Here is a 17519-nt window from a genome sequence, read left to right on the forward strand (position 1 = left end):
AGGGCAGCTCGCAGGCCAGGACTCCGGGTGCACCGTCCCAGCGGCGGCCCGTGCGGGAGTGCGGGCTCCAGGATGTGATTTGGGGCACGAAAGGACAAGGGAAAGGGAGGGCCGCCGAGAAGAGGAACAGAGAGGTTAAGGGGTGACAGTGATCGCTCCCAGCCCGAGAGCTGTTGCAGACAGGGGGAGGGGCAGCGACCTCAGCTACGCCCTTGGTGGCAGCCACTGCAGAAGCCGGGTTTCCACGGAGACAGGGGCGGAGTTTCCACCGCATTCTGAGAAGGAGGCTAAAAAGCACACAACTCTTCCCTTTCTGCACTCAGGTCTTCCAGCCATAGAATTTGCATGGTACGGGGAGGCAGATCCGGTCTCTGAGAATATTTTCTGAAGCCTGCGGCAAAGCAGAAAACAGTAGTTGGTGGCAGCGCGCGGGAGTCCAGAAGTCTGCGTTGCGCAGAGCTTCCAGGCCTATTGTCACCGGGACCGGCGGCATCTGACCCTCAGTTAAATGGAGATTCCCTGCGCTATGCACCTGGCTCTCTCCTGGGTTCCTCCACTTGACCAGCGTGTGGCCTTCGCAAGTTACTTAACTTCTCCGAGCCTCACTTTACTCCTGTGTAAATAACCGTACCTACGAAGTAGGATTGTTGTGAGGAATATATGAGATCATGAGACAATGACTGACAAAAAGCACTTAGGAAAGGCTCAGAAAATGTTAGCGGGTGTTCTGCATTCTTCCCTCCAACAAACACTAAGCTTGTGTGCCAGACGCTTGGCACTTGGGTTGGGGAAGGAGGAGTAATAGATAAGACAAAAATCACTGCTTGGAAATTAGAAAACATTCTGCAGCTACACAGGGTATTACTGAGAATATTAGCAGTGTGGATTACAAAACGGGTTATTTTAGATTTAATGCAGGGTTTGTAATAGTCATAGGCAGACAATCCAGCAATGGAGCTTGTCTTTCCCAGGAATGTATTGGCAGTTTTCTCCGTGGTAGGTGTACCAGATCTTCTCCACAGTGAAGTTGTGGAGTCAAAATGGAGAGTGGACAAACAAAAAGCAAACAAACAAAACAGACACTATTTTCAGACGGTACAATGGTACAATGTTTTAATGACCAAACAAGGCCCCAGGCAAGGGCTCAGTAATCCATTAATCACAGACCTGACGACACCCTGTAATTAAATATGGAGAAATATTAGGCTTACCATAAGTATAAAATGGTATATCCATACAATGGACTATTATTCACTCATAAAAAGGAATGAAGGAAGAGAGGGTCCAGAAAGAAACCCTCACAAACACGGTCAAATTATTTTCAACAGGGTGCCAAGACTGTTCATTGGGGAAAGGATAGTTTTTTCAACAAATGGTGTTGGGAAAATTGGATACCCACATGCTAAAGTGTGAGTGCCTTACCTTACACCATATACAAAAATTAACTCAGAATGGATCAAAGGCCTAATGCTGTAAAACTCTAAGAAGAAAACATAATGGAAAAGCTTTATGTCAATGGATTTGGCAATGAGTTCTTAAAAAACACAGAAAAAGAAACAAAAGAAAAAATAGATAAACTGGACTACATTGATGAAATAAAATTTATATTTTAAGGCAGGACAAGAAAATTTAAACATAAAATTCTCTCTCTGTCCATTTGGGCCTCCTCCCTCCCTCTCTCATGTGCAATGTACATTTGCATTATACATTAACCAGACATCCTCAAAGGTGGGAATGCCTGCTTGACCACAAAGGTCAACTTTTTTTCCCTTTCTTCTGATGCTAGCAATGTAACTGCTTAAAAGATTAGCACTCTTTCCAAATTCTGTAGGGAGTCATGGTGACTTATTGCTTGCTTACCTGGACTATGTATCTCTGGTGAAGTTTATGTAAAATGTCAGTATGTCATTTTGATGTATGATCCTTTGTCTCAAAAAGGTTTATGACTGTGTCTTCGACTTCTAATAGGCAGAACAGTTCTCAGAGCTTCTGAGAGTCTGTGTCTTGGGTTATAATCCTCAGTTTGACTTAAGTAAAATTATCTTTTGGGACTTCCTTGGTGGTCCAGTGGTAAAGAATCCACCTTCCAATGCAGGGAACGCGGGTTCGATCCCTGGTCGGGGAACTAAGCCCGCGTGCCACAACTATTGAGCTCGCGCACCTCAACGAGCGAGACCGTGTGCCGGAAACTACAGAGCCCACGTGCTCTGGAGCCGGAGCACCACAACTAGAGAGAAGCCTGCGCACTGCAACAAAAGATCCCGCATGCCTCGACGAAGATCCCATGTGCCGCAATTAAGACCCGATGCAGCCAAAAAACTAAAAAAAATAAATAAATTAGGGACTTCCCTGGTGGCGCAGTGGTTAAGAATCCGCCTACCAATGCAGGAGACACGGGTTTGAGCCCTGGTCAGGGAAGATCCCACATGCCGCGGAGCAACTAAGCTGATGCACCACAACTACTGAGCCTGCGCTATAGAGCCCGCAAGCCACAACTACTGAAGCCCAAGTGCCACAACTACTGAAGCCCGTAGGCCTAGAGCCCATGCTCCGCAACAAGAGAATCCACCACAATGAGAAGCCCGCGCACTGCGACGAAGAGTAGCCCACGCTCGCCGCAACTAGAGAAAACCCGCGCACAGCAAGGAAGACCCAACACAGCCATTAAAAAAAAAAAAAAAAAAATCCCGCAGCTGCAACCAAGACCCGATGCAGCCAAAAATAAATAAATAAATACTAAAAAAAAAATCAATCTATGTAATCCACCATATTAACAGGCTAAAGAATCCACAAAAAAACTATTAGAGCTAATAAATGAGCTCAAGGTTGCAGCATACAAGATCAATATAAAATATCAATTGCATTTCTTTTTTTTTTTTTGGCCACACTTTACGGCATGTGGGATCTTAGTTTCCCAACCAGGGATCAAACCTGTGTCCCCTGCAGTGGAAGTGCGGAGTCTTAACCACTGGACTGCCAGGGAAGTCCCTGCAGGGCAGAAATTGAGACACAGATGTAGAGAACAAACGTACGGACACCAAGGGAGGAAAGCGGCGGGGGGTGGGGCGTGGGGTGGGGGGGATGAATTGGGCGATTGGGATTGACATGTATACACTCATGTGTATAAAATTGATGACTAATAAGAACCTGCTGTATAAAAAAATAAATAAAAATAAATAAATAGGGCTTCCCTGGTGGCGCAGTGGTTGAGAGTCTGCCTGCCAGTGCAGGGGACACGGGTTCGAGCCCTGGTCTGGGAGGATCCCGCGTGCTGCAGAGCAGCTGGGCCCGTGAGGCACAACTACTGAGCCTGCGCGTCTGGAGCCTGTGCTCCGCAACAAGAGAGGCCGCGATGGTGAGAGGCCCGCGCACCGCGATGAAGAGTGGCCCCCGCTTGCCGCAACTAGAGAAAGCCCTCACACAGAAACGAAGACCCAACGCAGCCATAAATAAATAAATAAATAAATAAATAAATAAATAAATAAATAAATAAATAAATAAATAAATAAATAAATAAATAAGCATGACACAAATTAAGCAATGTGAATACCATCAAGCTTTCATCATCAAATAAATAAATAAATAAATAAAATAAAATAAAAAATAGAATTATTATATGATCCAGCAATACCACTTAGGGGTACATATCCAAAAGAACTGAAAGCAGGGTGTCTAAGAGATATTTGCACACTCATGTTCACAGTAGCATTATTCACAATAGCCAAAAGGTGGAAGTTACCCAAATGTCCATCCACAGATGAATGGATTAAAAAAATGTGGTGTATACATACAATGGAATATTAATCAGCCTTAAAAAGAAAGGAAATTCTGACACATGCCACAACATCGATGAACCTTGAGAACATTATGCTAAGTGAAATTAAGCCAGTCACCGAAAGATAAATACTATATGATTTCACTTATATGAGATATCTAGTGTACAAACTCACAGAAACGGAAAGTAGAATGGTGGTTGCCAGGGGCTGGGGAGAGGGGGGAATGGAGGGTTGTTGTTTAGTGGGTATAGAGTTTCAGTTCTGTAAGGTGAGAAAGTTCTGGAGTTTGGTTGCACAACAATATGAATGTACTTAACACTACCGAACTGTACACTTAAAAATGGTTAAGGTTGTAAAATAAATTTTATCTTATGTGTACTTTACCAGTTTTCCTTCTTTTAACATATGAGGAAACTCTATGGGGTGATGAAAATGGGCTACATCTTGATCTGGGTGACGGTCACATGAGTATATACGCAGGTGAAATATTGTGGAACTGTATGCTTAACACTGTGTATTTCCTTTAGGTAAATTATACCTCAATAAAGTGCTGGTAAGGAGGTAAGGAATGAAGCACTGACAGATGCTACAATGTGGATGAATCTTGAAAACATTTTACTGAGTGAAAGAAGCCAGCCACAAAGGCCACCTATTGTATGATTCCATTTATATGAAATGTGCACAACAGCAAATCCATAGAGATAGAAAGTAGATTAGTGGTTGTCTAGAGCTGGGGGAGGGGGATGGGGAGTGAGTGCTAATGCAGACAGGGCTTCTTTTTGGGGTGATGAAAATGTTCTAAAATTAGATTGTGGTGATGGTTGCACAACCTGTGAATAGACTAAAAACCACCAAACATCACTGTTGGAATGTAGCCTTCGCAGAGCAATGCTTATCAGAAAGAATTTAATGTTGCTGCATTTAGTTTTTACCATCAGGATCCCCAGCCACCACTGCTGGTATGAATCTCTTCTGCACCACTGTCCTTTTCAAAAGTTCCTTCTGCCTTGAAATTTCTCTAGAAATTCATCTTTTAAGGTACCATATCTTCCTTCTTTCTTTGTTACACAGTGAAACCTGGTAAATCGCACTTTTAAAAAGTCAAAGTGTCTTCCATTGAGTAACTAGGATTTTGATATAAAAAAAAAAGATGCTTTTGTTCATTCATTTGACAACTTATTTACTGAGCGCCTACTATGTGCCAGAACTGTAATGTAGTAGCCAACAGGGCTGTGGAGTTAAGTAGTCTTTGACTTGAACCTCACAATTGTTACTTCCTGGTACATAAGTTTGATCAAATTCTCTAATCTCCAAATCCCCATTTCCTACAGTCAACTTGGAAAAATAAAAGTATTCCCCAAAACTGGTGTGAGGATTAGATGAGATAATTCGTGAAAAGTGCCTCATCCAGTGTCCAGCACATCGTAAGCATCAGTGGACACTGGTTGTTATTATCAAGTGTTAATGATCTTAACTCTTAGATCCCTCATAGAATTGGACAATCTGTTGGTAGATAATCATGACCCTTCTCTCTCCGTTGGGAAATTATGAAAACAATTCTGAATTACAGCTATTAAAAAACAAAATTCGGGACTTCCCTGGTGGTCCAGTGGGTAAGACTCCATGCTCCCAGTGCAGGGGGCCTGGATTCGATTCCTGGTCGGGGAACTAGCTCCTGCATGCACGCCGCAACTAAGAAGTCTGCATGCTGCAACTAAAGATCCCGCATGCCACAATGAAGATCCCGTGAGCCGCAACTAAGACCTGGCGCAGACTAAATAAATAAATAAATAAATGTTTTAAATTTATTTATTTTAGTTTTAGCTGCACTGGGTCTTCGTTGCTGCACGTGGGCTTTCTCTAGTTGCGGCGAGCGGGGGCTGCTCTTCGTTGCGGTGCTCCGGCTTCTCATTGCGGTGGCTTCTCTTGTTGCAGAGCACGGGCTCTAGGCGCACGGTCTCAGTAGTTGTGGCTTGCGGGCTCTAGAGTGCAGGCTCAGTAGTTGTGGTGCACGGGCTTAGGTGGTTCGCGGCATGTGGGATCTCCCCAGACCAGGGCTCGAACCCGTGTCCCCTGCATGGGCAGGCAGATTCTTAGCCACTGCACCAGGGAAGCCCCTAAATAAATATTAAAAAAAAAAAATCAACTGAGTATATTTGAAGATCTCCTTGGCTTTATTTGACGATTCATGAATTGGGTAGCATCTCATCTAGCAAGTAGAAAAGAGCTTCAGAGGAGCTGTACAAATGGAAGGTTTTTAAAGGCAGAAAAGGGGGATAAGACAAGGAAGTCATAAACAAAAGAAAGGATTATTTCAGGTAGGGCCACCTTCCCTTGGGGGTAAAGGTGGGGAGTCTATCAAGCAGATTACCTCACTAGGGATGATCAGGAAATTCCAGACTGATTGGTTTAAAATTCCACCCCTGGGAGAGGCTGAAACTGAAATTATATATTAAGTTTTACTTTGCTGCCATGGGGCTTAGCACAAGTGATTCCATTTGGGGCCTGTTTCTTTTTTCACCCAGCAGAGGTTCTTAAAGTGTGTTTCCGAGACCAGCAGCATCAGCATCACCTGGAAACTTCTCAGAAATGCAAATTCTTGACCCACTGAGTCAGAAACTTTAGGGGTGGGCCTCAGCAATCTGTGTTTTAACAAGCCCTCTAGGTAATTCTGATGCACATGCACCCTCAAATTTGAAAAAGTATGAGTGATAGTATAGTGTTCAAGGTGGATTCTTGACCAGACCACAACTGTTCAAATCTTGATTGGCTCTGTCACTTGCAAGCTGTGTGATCTTAGGCAAGGAAATTACTTCTCTGGGGCTCAGTCTTACCGGCTATAAAATGGGGGTAAGGATAGAAGCCACTTTATAAGATTGTCGTGAAGTGCTTTAGACAGCGTCTGGCACACGGTAAGTGCTCAATAGATGTTGGCTATTATTTTTACTATGACTATCATAAACTGCTTTATCTCCAGAATATGAAGTATGAGGAACTCCCCAAGTTCATATGATTATTCGGGAACAAGATATGAAAAGCTGGATCAGTAACACACATAGAATATGTCTACAACAAAGCTTTTTAAAAAGTCCAAGTGATACATCATTATATGAAGTTTAAAAAATAATTTCAGGAACACTCATCCCAAGATTTAAGACAGGCCTGCAGTAGTGTGCAGCTGTGCTTTCCCCACCCCCAGCCTTTAAGTAGGAACCAAACTGACTGCAAAAAGGAGCATAAAGTAAGGTATCGCCCTACTCACGGTTAAGCAAAGGAAAACATGACATGGGAAACAAAAGTAGTGGGTGGGTCACGCTTCATAAAAATGGAACCATAAGGGGGTTCCATTCCACCCATAGGAAAGTTCCATTAGCAAATATCTGGTGGTACAGATATTTTGTGTACATCTATTTTGGTACATCAAGCAGAGTAGGTCTCATGCTCTTCTGAATACTGGTGGCACCATTAATTTCCTGAGTGGTACATTCAGTATGTCTTTCTTCCTGTTCTCTTTTGGCTTAAATGCCTGCAGTCCTGGATCAGTGACTTCATCTCTAGGAGCTGAAAGTCTTTAGAAAAGAATGTGGTGGCAGGAAGGGTGGTGCCCAGAGCCCTTGTTTTCAGTAGGTGTTTGCATAACCGCACACTTTTTTTTTTTTTTAACGTAGGTGAAATGTTTATTCAGGGTGATGAGTGGGAGGGTGGGGTGTGTGGGGGGAGGCAGTGTAGGTGGGTGCGGGAAGCATTAAAGGAGACTACGGCCAAGGGACTAATGTCCTCCACCCTACTCTCCAGGCCAGCTCTTGTTCCACCGTGGAAGGTAACAATACACTCTGCAAGGAGTTGTTGAGAGAGTGAAGTGAGCTTAGCCCAGTGTCTGGCAGGTGATGTTAAATGTCTGCTTTAAGATGGTATTAGTGTGGTGGTGATCATTTTGAAATGTACAGAAATATCGAATCATAATATTGTGCACCAGGAACTAACATAGTGTTGTAGGTCAGTTATATTTCAAAACAAACAAACAAACAAACAAATAGAAAAAGAGATCAGATTTGTGGTTCCCAGAGGTGAGGCCTGGGGGTGGGGGAATTGGACGGAAGCAGTCAAAAGGTACTTATTTCCAGTTATAAATTAGTACTAGGGATGTAATGTATGATATGATAAATATCTTTTTAACACTGCTGTATGGAAAAAAATTTTTTTTTCTATTTCTTTTATTTTGTATCCATACGAGATGACAGATGCTCACTAAACTTACTGTGGTAATCATATCATGATGTATGTAAGTCACCTTAAACTTATATAGTGCTGTATGTCAATAAAACTGGAAAAAGGAAAAAAAGATTGTATTAATATGAAACTTCTATAGAAATCTCTAGTAGGGTTGTTCACATTGCCCTTCAGATCTTCTGCTTGGTTTATAAAGTATTTTGTTATATAATTAATTTTGTATATAATTAAACTTTAATTACATAGATGTGGCAGTCATGGAGATGCCTTTCAGATGACCCTTCAAGAGGCCACCAAGCATATTAAAAGATGTCTGCAGCACCTTCAGACTCTGCAGCAGCATTCATGCTGTGGATGCACTTTTCCCAGAAGCCTTCCGTTGATAAGCCAGCAGAGCAGAGATACTGGGACCACAATACTTCTTTTTTTAATTAAATTAATTAATTAATTAATTTAAAATATAAGTTTATTTATTTATTTTTGGCTGCACTGGGTCTTCGTTGTGGAGCGCGGGCTTTCTCTAGTTGCCGTGAGGGGGGGCTACTCTTCGTTGCGGTGCGCGGGCTTCTCATTCCGGTGGCGTCTCTTGTTGCGGAGCACGGGCTCTAGGCGCCCAGGCTTCGGTAGTTGTGGCACACGGGCTCAGTAGTTGTGGCTCGCAGGCTCCGTAGTTGTGGTGCACGGGCTTAGCTGCTCTGGGGCATGTGGGATCTTCCTGGACCAGGGATAGAACCCGTGTCCCCTGCATTGGCAGGTGGAGTCTTAACCACTGTACCACCAGGGAAGTCCTAAATATGAAATTTTAAACTATAGATATTGCTCATTTTTTTACTCAATACATTTTATTAATATATTTCAAGAAAATGTACTTTCAAGAAAGCTATAGATATTCAGAACCTATGCTTCACCTACATAATAAAGATTTGATAAAAACTAGGTAGCAGTAATACATCCTTAGTAGCTGGTGATTGGCTTACCTTCTAAGAATAGGACTGGAATCAAAATGAGATCAGCTGTTCGCAGAAATGACCCACTTGTAAGAATTAATCAGAAAATGAGTGGCTGAAGAAATCACGAGACTCTCATCAAGAAAAGCACAACTGTATCAAGACATTTCAAGTTGTACCACAAGTCGTAATCTACCCGAATATTTTGACCTAACAAAAAAGAAACACAGCATAATCTGAATGCATACATCTACCCGTTCTACACAGATTTACTGACCACACGGTTCTCCCCTCTCCCTCCCACGCTTAGGTTTTAAATCTGGGCTTCTTAACCGTGACTCTAAAGGCAGGGGTCCTCAAAGAATCATTTGGGGACTTGCAAAAAATTGCAAATTTTCAGCGATTCTGAATTCACTGATTCCCTGCGGGGCCCAGGAAACGGCATTTAAACCAGCTTCCACGCGATTCTTAAGTCAGTCTCCAAACTGACTTTGAAGAACTGTTTTGCTTGTGTGGAAAGCGAACGTGTTAAATTTACGGGTTAGAAAAACTCTGGCAAAACATACGTACAAAGTTTCCTTGTGAACCGGCATACGCATTTTCTGAGTAAAAAAACCCCACAATATTAATCAAATTCTCAAAGTGAGTCTAACAACTAAAACTCGCATCGCGCTGAAACACCTCTTCGCTACGGAGAGAAATTCAGCGGCCCCCAGACAACTAGCTGCACATTCGATCGTCTTTCAACTTTTGTTCAATTTAGCAGCTTCTGTCTTCGTGAAAAATTTTAGAGAAACGGAAAGTTCATTCTCTTCGGAGACGATATGCAGTAGACGCCAAGGCATGTGATTAAATTTCTTAAAATAAAAGCAAAAACGGAAACAGGGCCCGTGACGAATCTGCTACTTCCGATGTAAAGGTCCCGTCAGTCAAGGAGGAAGAATCTTCCGTCGCTTCGAGCTCGGCACCAGGCTCCGTGGGAAAGGAAGCCCGAGGCTTGCTGAGGTGAGCGGGAGCGGTTTGGTGGGAGTAGGGCCCACCCTGGCGAGAAGGACGAGGGAATTCGGCCTGGACGGTATGTCGGCGCGTGCGTGGGCCGCCATGTTGAAAGCGGGCAAAGGGGAGGGGGGCCCTTTTGGGGTTGTGTTGCCGGGAGCGGGGGCGACAGCTGGGTTGGTAGGATGGCCCCTTCCGTCCTGTGCCCCCTCAGATGGTGACGGGGTGGGGAAGGCAGCCCTGAGGGCCGGCGGCCGAGACGGCGGCGCTGCGGGGCGGGGCGAGGGGGCGCGGATCGGAAGTATAGACTTTTTCACGGAGACTTCCGCGTTAGTGTCCACCGCCTCACTGCGCGTGCTCGGACGGCTCTGGGCGCCCACCTTCGGTTTGTTTCCCAGCTGGTGGGAAGCGCCGGTTGTTCTGTTCTGCACTCAGCCTGGGGACGAGTGCTTTGTTTGTTTGCTTAAGAATAGCTTTTATTTGTATAATAATTTATAATTAGAAAGCGCTTTCAAAGACACTACCTTCTCTCATCTTCACAAAAAAACGCGGTGAAGCGGCACTTAGCAGCATTTAACAGGTGATTTAAATTTTGCCCAAGATAACACTAGGTCTTACACCTGGGTGTTCTGGCTCCCAATCCAGTGCCTTTTCACTTTCCACACTTCTGTCTTTAATGGTTCATTGCCCCACCCACCTCCACCCCCCACGATTCATCTCTCACATCCCATCTCCGTTTATGAAGTAATGACGAGAAACATCCAGAGAGATGGTGGTAGAAAATCTCAATGCAATGTTGCAACGGAGGAAATACACCTAGAAAGATTAACGAGAAGCTGTGAAGCCCGCTCTTCTCTTGGTATTTAGTATTGACAGGAGCATGCAGGTGAGGGAGAAAACCGGAAACTCATCTTTTATCCCTTTGTAATTTTTTTCCAGAGTTTAATTTGAGGAACTGTTAAAGCTTTGAACAGGAGCTCTGACTGTGTACAGCAATGTCAGCTTTATTTGGTGGATCTTTGTGACCTTTTCCTGTGGAATGGGGACGGGTTCCTTTCCCACTTGGCTGCGAGGGGGGCTCTCAGCCTCAGACACCCAGACGTGGCCTGCTTTTTCCTATCCCCATCTCAAGCTTTATATTTTATGACAGCTATCTAAGGAAAGAGTTAAGAGCTCAAGCTCTGGAGTCAATAAAAGCCCTTGGTTCTAACTCCCCCGCTGGGCTACTTCTGTGATTTGGAACAAAAGACAATCTTTTTGCCTCTCACCTTTGGCATCTGAAATGGCAATAATAGAAGTGGGTGTGTCCCGGTATTGTTGAGAGGTGAGGGGAGTTAAGTGCTTAGCACCGTGCCTGGCACCTCCTAAGTGTTCGCTAGAGGTTACCTATAATTATTATGGTCTCTTTTTTGTTTGTTTGTTTTTCCTGCAACCTTGCGATAGAGGTAGGAAGTAAGATTAGAATCTTAAGAATTTTAGGGCCATTTAGAGACTACCAGAGCAGAGATCCAAACAACATAGTGATCTCTCTCTCTCTTTTTTTCCCCCCATGTGGAGAAGTTACAGCCATAATAGACAAAAGACACAAAGTGAGTTAGAGGTAGAGCCCAGACCGGACCAAAAGCGGCTCAGTCTTCTCGTGCTCCTTCCCTTGTTCTAGCTGTTTATCATCCTTTTACTGATAAGGATACCAGAGAGGTGTCTTCTCCAAAGTTGCTTGTTAATGATGAGACGCATATATGCCCTCCTTTTACAATTTGGTGGCAGATGGTGTAATGTCCTGCCTCTCAATTTTCTTTCTTTCTTTTTTAAATTAATTAATTAATTAATTAATTAATTAATTAATTTTTTGGCTGTGTTGGGTCTTCGTTGCTGCGCGCTGGCTTTCTCTAGTTGGGCGAGTGGGGGCTGCTCTTCATTGCTGCGGTGCGCGGGCTTCTCATTGCCGTGTCTTCTCTTGTTGTGGAGCACGGGCTCTAGGCGCACGGGCTTCAGTAGTTGTGGTATGTGGGCTCAGTAGTTGTGGCTCCCGGGCTCCAGAGCGCAGGCTCTGTAGTTGCGGCGCACGGGCTTAGTTGCTCCGCGGCATGTGGGATCTTCCTGGACCAGGGATCAAACCCGTGTCCCCTGCATTGGCAGGTGGATTCTTAACCGCTGTACCACCAGGGAAGTCCCTGCCTTTCAATTTTCAATGAAGTGGTCCTTTTTGTCTGATTTGGACCAAAATAAGGTCAGTGAATTTTGTTTGGAGTTGGTTCAGTTCCCCAGCATTTATCAGGAAGTGTCCTAGGATCTGGGGACACTGGGTTGAAGAGTGTTTATTGTGAAGAGTGTTTATTGTGTGTTGGGCAAAACGTGATCAGTATGACAGAAGAGGTACCATGAGCTGTGGGACCAACGGATTTGCTTCATGGGGAAGAGGCTGGAAGCCAGACTTGGAAGGACCAGTAGAATTTCCACAAGTGGAGATGTGGGAGGTGGAAAGGAAGAGAATATTCCCAGCAGAGGAAATTGCACCAGGAAAGACATGGAGCCAGGGGATTAGGGCACGTTCAAGGAATGAGGAGCAGTCCTGGGTAGAACAGGTTCTGCAATGGAATATGGTGAGAGGCTAAGTGAGAGTCAGAATTCTTGAGTTCATTGACTTTGGGTTTTATTCTGTAGGTGTTTTACTTTTTTTTTTTTAATAATATTTTTAAAAAATTTGTTTATTTTTGGCTGCGTTTGGTCTTCATTGCTGTGCGCAGGCATTCTCTAGTTGCGGCGAGCGGGGGCTACTCTTCCGTGTGGTGCGCAGGCTTCTCATCGTGGTGTCTTGTCTTGTTGCAGAGCACGGGCTCTAGGCACGCGGGCTTCAGTAGTTGTGGCACGAGGGCTCAGTAGTTGTGGCTCACGGGCTCTAAAGCGCAGGCTCAGTAGTTGTGGCGCACAGGCTTAGTTGCTCCGCGGCATGTGGGATCTTCCCGGACCAGGGATCAAACCTGTGTCCCCTGCATTGGCAGGCGGATTCTTAACCACTGCGCCACCAGGGAAGTCCCGGTGTTTTACTTTTTTACTGGGAAAAGAAATTCCACTGTGATCACTCCCCCTACATAACCTGTAAACTGAAGAACAAAAACAAAAAAGATCCTTGAGGAAAATTTGAGAGAGGGGGGGAAAACTATAGATACCATTTTAATAAATATCATGGAAAGATGCTGTTAAGAATGAAGATCACCAGATATATTCGACAGAGCCCTGGTTTTTAAGTAACATATTTCAGCCTTGGCTCTAAAGCTTTACAGAGGTGGTCACATGATTACTAGCAGGGTCTGAAATGTTGGCAAGCACTGCATTATTCAAGAAAATTCACATGAATCAATTATCATGTGTCAGACTTAAACTTACCCACCCTCTTTCAAACAAACATAGAAAGATCTTCTATCAGAATGAATGACAGTTGCAGTGTGCTTGCTGAACTAAAATTACCATTGCAATCAGTTCTCAAGCTCCAAAGCATAAATGGATTATGAGCTAGGGAAGTGGGAAGACATCCCATCTTCCTTTTTTTTAAATATATATAAAGTTTCTTTTTATTTATTTATATATATATTTTGGCTGCGTTGGGCCTTCGTTGCTGCACACGTGCTTTCTCTAGTTGAGGCGAGTGGGGGCCACTCTTCGTTGCAGTGCATGGGCCTCTCATTGCGGTGGCTTCTCTTGTTGTGGAGCACGGGCTCTAGGCGCGCAGGCTTCAGTAGTTGCAGCATGCGGGCTCAGTGGTTGCAGCACGCAGGCCCTAGAGCGCGTGGACTTCAGTAGTTGCAGGGCGTGGGCTCAGTGTTGTGGCGTGCGGGCTTGGCCGCCCCGTAGTATGTGGGATCTTCCTGGACCAGGGATCGAACCCGTGTCCCCTGCATTGGCAGGTGGATTCCTAACCACTGCGCCACCAAGGAAGTCCCTCATCTTCCTTTTGAACTAAAGAGCCTGCGGCTGGGTCACTGTCATTTTGGCTTTGCTCCCTGTTTACCGACAGATGCAAAATGGTGCATTCAGAGCACCATTTTCCCGTGTAGTTTTGTTTTTTTAAAAAGTCCTTATCAGAATAATCTGGGAGGGACTTCCCTGGTGGTCCAGTGGGTAAGACACCGCACTCCCAATGCAGGGGGCCCGGGTTTGATCCCTGGTCGGGGAACTAGATCCCTCATGCCGCAGCTAAGAAGTCCCGCATGCCGCAACTAAGGATCCTGCATAACGAAACGAAGATCCCGCGTGCCGTAACTAAAGACCCAGTGCAGCCTAAATAAATAAATAAATATTTAAAAATTAAAAAAAAAAAATCTGGGAGCGGGAATGTGGGGAGCACAGATGAAATAAGACAGGCCAGGTGTTGGTCATAGTTGGAGCCGGGTGAGAAATTCATGGAAGGTTATGCCATTGTCTACATTGGTATGTGTTTGAAACTCTTGGTAGTAAAGAGTTTTTAATTTTTATTAATGTTATTATTATTATTATTTATATATATATATATTTGGCCGAGCCATGTGGCTTGCGGGATCCTAGTTCCCCAACCAGGGATTGAACCTGGGCCCCGGCAGTGAAAGTGCCGAGTCCTAACCACTGGACCGCCAGGGAACTCCCATAAAGAGTTTTTTAAAATGCCCTTTTTCAGGGGCTTCCCTGGTGGCGCGGTGGTTGGGAGTCTACCTGCCGGTGCAGGGGACACGGGTTCGAGCCCTGGTCTGGGAGGATCCCACATGCCGCGGAGCAACTAGGCCCGTGCGCCACAACTACTGAGCCTGGGCGTCTGGAGCCTGTGCTCCGCAGCAGGAGAGGCCGCGACAGTGAGAGGCCCGCGCACCGCGATGAAGAGCGGCCCCCGCTTGCTGCAACTAGAGAAAGCCCTTGCGCAGAAACGAAGACCCAACACAGCCAAAAATAAATAAATAAATAAATAAATTTGGAAAAAAAAAAAAAAAAAATGCCCTTTTCCACAGAAGTTCCCAGGCTGGTTTCCCTATGACCATTTTAAAGTCTCTGAAAGGCGAGCCTGGATTTTGATTCTGGATTTTGATCCGTGTTGCCATGTTATAACGGTTTGTGTGTGCCCTACCGTGGCTAAGCTGGATGATACACGTATGCATCAAACTCAGGCACGTTGCCCTCTGCTTCTTCCGGGGAGGGTTGGTGGAGGAATGCGTGAGAGCATTCTGGAGCCCCACCGCCTGGCTCTGATACTGTCTCCCCTGCTTTCTAGCTGGGAGGCCACAGCGTCTGAAAAATCCTCTTCCTTCCCTGTTGGAAGAAGGGGTGAAAAGCAGTATCTACTTCATGGGGTTGTTGGAAGGATTGAATATGTAGCTCACAGTAGATGGTGCATAAACGCTTGCTGTGCTTCTCCTTAGAACATGAATGATTGGATGCCCATCGCCAAGGAGTATGACCCGCTTAAAGCTGGCAGCATTGATGGCACCGATGAGGACCCACATGATCGAGCTGTCTGGAGGGCGATGCTGGCACGATATGCCCCCAACAAAGGTGTCACAGGAGACCCCCTCCTCACCCTGTTTGTGGCGAGACTAAACCTGCAGACCAAAGAGGAGAAGTTAAAGGAAGTATTTTCCCGCTATGGGGACATCCGGCGGCTTCGGCTGGTGAGGGACTTGGTCACGGGCTTTTCGAAGGGCTATGCCTTCATCGAATACAAAGAGGAGCGTTCTCTGCTCAAAGCTTACCGGGACGCCGATGGCCTGGTTATTGACCAACACGAGATATTTGTGGACTATGAACTGGAAAGGACTCTCAAAGGGTGGATTCCTCGGCGACTTGGAGGAGGCCTGGGGGGGAAAAAGGAATCTGGGCAGCTGAGATTTGGGGGGCGGGATCGGCCTTTCCGAAAACCCATTAATCTGCCAGTTGTTAAAAACGACCAGTTTCGAGAGGGAAAGAGGGAGAGAAGGGAGCGATCTCGATCCCGAGAAAGACACTGGGACTCCAGGATGAGGGATCGGGACCATGACCGGGGCCGGGAGAAGAGGTGGCAGGAAAAAGAATCAACTCGGGTGTGGCCAGAAGGTGACTGGGACAGAGAGAGGGACTTCAGAGACGACAGGGTCAAGGGGAGGGAGAAGAGGGACAGAAGTAAGTAGACTCCATCCCCTGCCAAACCCAAACGAAGGTACCCGACCAGTAAAAGTGCAGGGAGGCCTGCACTGCTTGTATACAGAATCCAAGTCCAGTGGTTGAATAAAACCTACTGATGAAAACAAAAACAAAACAGAAAAAACTTACTAATGATAATGGGGTTGGGTACGTTTTCTTTCTACTCTGGAATGCAGGTTCAAGATGAAATTTTGAATTTTCTCTTCTTCATCTTATAGTTTTTGTTTCTGTTTTTTTGGGGCTCATGGGCGGTTTGCGGGATCTTACTTCCCTGACCAGGGATTGAATCCGCGCCCTCAGCAGTGAAAGTGCAGAGTCCTAACCATTGGACCACCAGGGAATTCCCTTCATCTTATAGTTGTAAGGACCCATTATTTGATAAGCTTGAGAAACAATTTTGCAGTCACCAGCATCTGTACAGAAAGGCCTGTGTAAGGAGCCACCACTCATTTAATTTGGCAGTACGGAATTTGCTTTTTCTCCCATCTATTGGAAATGACCATTTTGAGGGTTTGGCAAAAAGAGGTGATGACTGAAAACCATTTGCACTGATCTGTGACTCCTGGGAACCCAAATCTGGTCAGAATCTAAGTTGTGTGTTTTCCACCTTTATGTCCATAGTGCAGGGTTTGCTGCAGTGAAATAAAAATGAGATAGAAAAATGAATCCAAGGAGAATGTCCAGAGACTTAGTACCAAAAGCCAGTCTTAGCAGTGATCTGGGTCAGCAACCAGCTTCTCTTGAACAAATGTAACTCCATTCTCGAGCCAAATGCTGACTACCTTTTTTCCTTTTCTCTTTTTGGCGGGGTGGCTGGCATTTAAAATGAAAACCCAGAGTTGCAGGGCTTTGGGGCTATGGTCTATGGCAATCCTCCAGCCCTTGGAAAAGAGAAAGTTCAAAAGAAGTGAGAGTGAAATGAAAATGAAATCAATGAAAGGGTAGCAGCTAGTTCCGATGGACTGATTTGCCTTTTCCCTCTTGATCATCCAGCCTCTGGTTTGTTTGAAACTGGATATATTGACCTGAACTTCTGAGAGCTTTGAATAAGTACCATACTGTTGATGTGATTTTTCAAGAAAGTGACATTCAACATTTTTCTTTTATCCATGGCTGTGTCTTTGAAAGTTCAGGTTCTTAAAATTCAGGATGTCTCATGTAAAGTAAATGTCTGACTTAGTAGCAAGACTCACACATTCATTACTAGGTTTTTGCATCAGGAGTATGAATCTCATTGTTACATAGGGGACCTATGATATCTTAAAATTGCTGTCAGCTGTTAGAACTGTTTTAGAAAAATATGCTCTTTCCTTTGTAAATTTCCAGTGCAGAATTTTACTATTCTCCTAAATCTCAGAAGACCGCCTTGCACGAACACCTTGATGATTTCACCCACGTTTCATTTACAAAGTGTGTTATGGGCTAGAGT

At 44.9% G+C, this 17519-nt stretch overlaps 1 protein-coding gene and 1 long non-coding RNA gene across 4 annotated transcripts; one reads left to right on the top strand and one right to left on the bottom strand.

The window, feature by feature from the left end:
- Positions 1 to 357: 357 nt before the first annotated feature.
- Positions 358 to 9693, bottom strand: LOC133075469 (uncharacterized). 2 transcript variants are annotated; one of them, XR_009697359.1, is made up of 3 exons: positions 9524 to 9693; positions 8984 to 9163; positions 358 to 391 (listed from the first exon to the last, which is right to left on the bottom strand). It is a non-coding gene; the product is annotated as an uncharacterized LOC133075469 (long non-coding RNA). The 2 variants fall into 2 exon arrangements; XR_009697358.1 differs by lacking the exon at positions 358 to 391 and adding an exon at positions 8261 to 8794.
- Positions 9694 to 9876: 183 nt separating this feature from the next.
- SNRNP35 (small nuclear ribonucleoprotein U11/U12 subunit 35) lies at positions 9877 to 17139 on the top strand. 2 transcript variants are annotated; one of them, XM_061169731.1, is made up of 2 exons: positions 9877 to 9958; positions 15334 to 17139. In XM_061169731.1, the coding sequence occupies exon 2, from the start codon at positions 15337 to 15339 to the stop codon at positions 16075 to 16077; it is 741 nt and encodes a 246-aa protein (XP_061025714.1). In that variant the 5' UTR covers positions 9877 to 9958; positions 15334 to 15336; the 3' UTR covers positions 16078 to 17139. The 2 variants fall into 2 exon arrangements, with proteins under 2 accessions (XP_061025714.1, XP_061025715.1); XM_061169732.1 differs by having other exon boundaries at positions 9958 to 10028.
- The last annotated feature ends 380 nt before the right edge of the window (positions 17140 to 17519 follow it).

Source organism: Eubalaena glacialis, chromosome 15 (assembly GCF_028564815.1).
Source record: "Eubalaena glacialis isolate mEubGla1 chromosome 15, mEubGla1.1.hap2.+ XY, whole genome shotgun sequence".
Taxonomy (NCBI): domain Eukaryota; kingdom Metazoa; phylum Chordata; class Mammalia; order Artiodactyla; family Balaenidae; genus Eubalaena; species Eubalaena glacialis.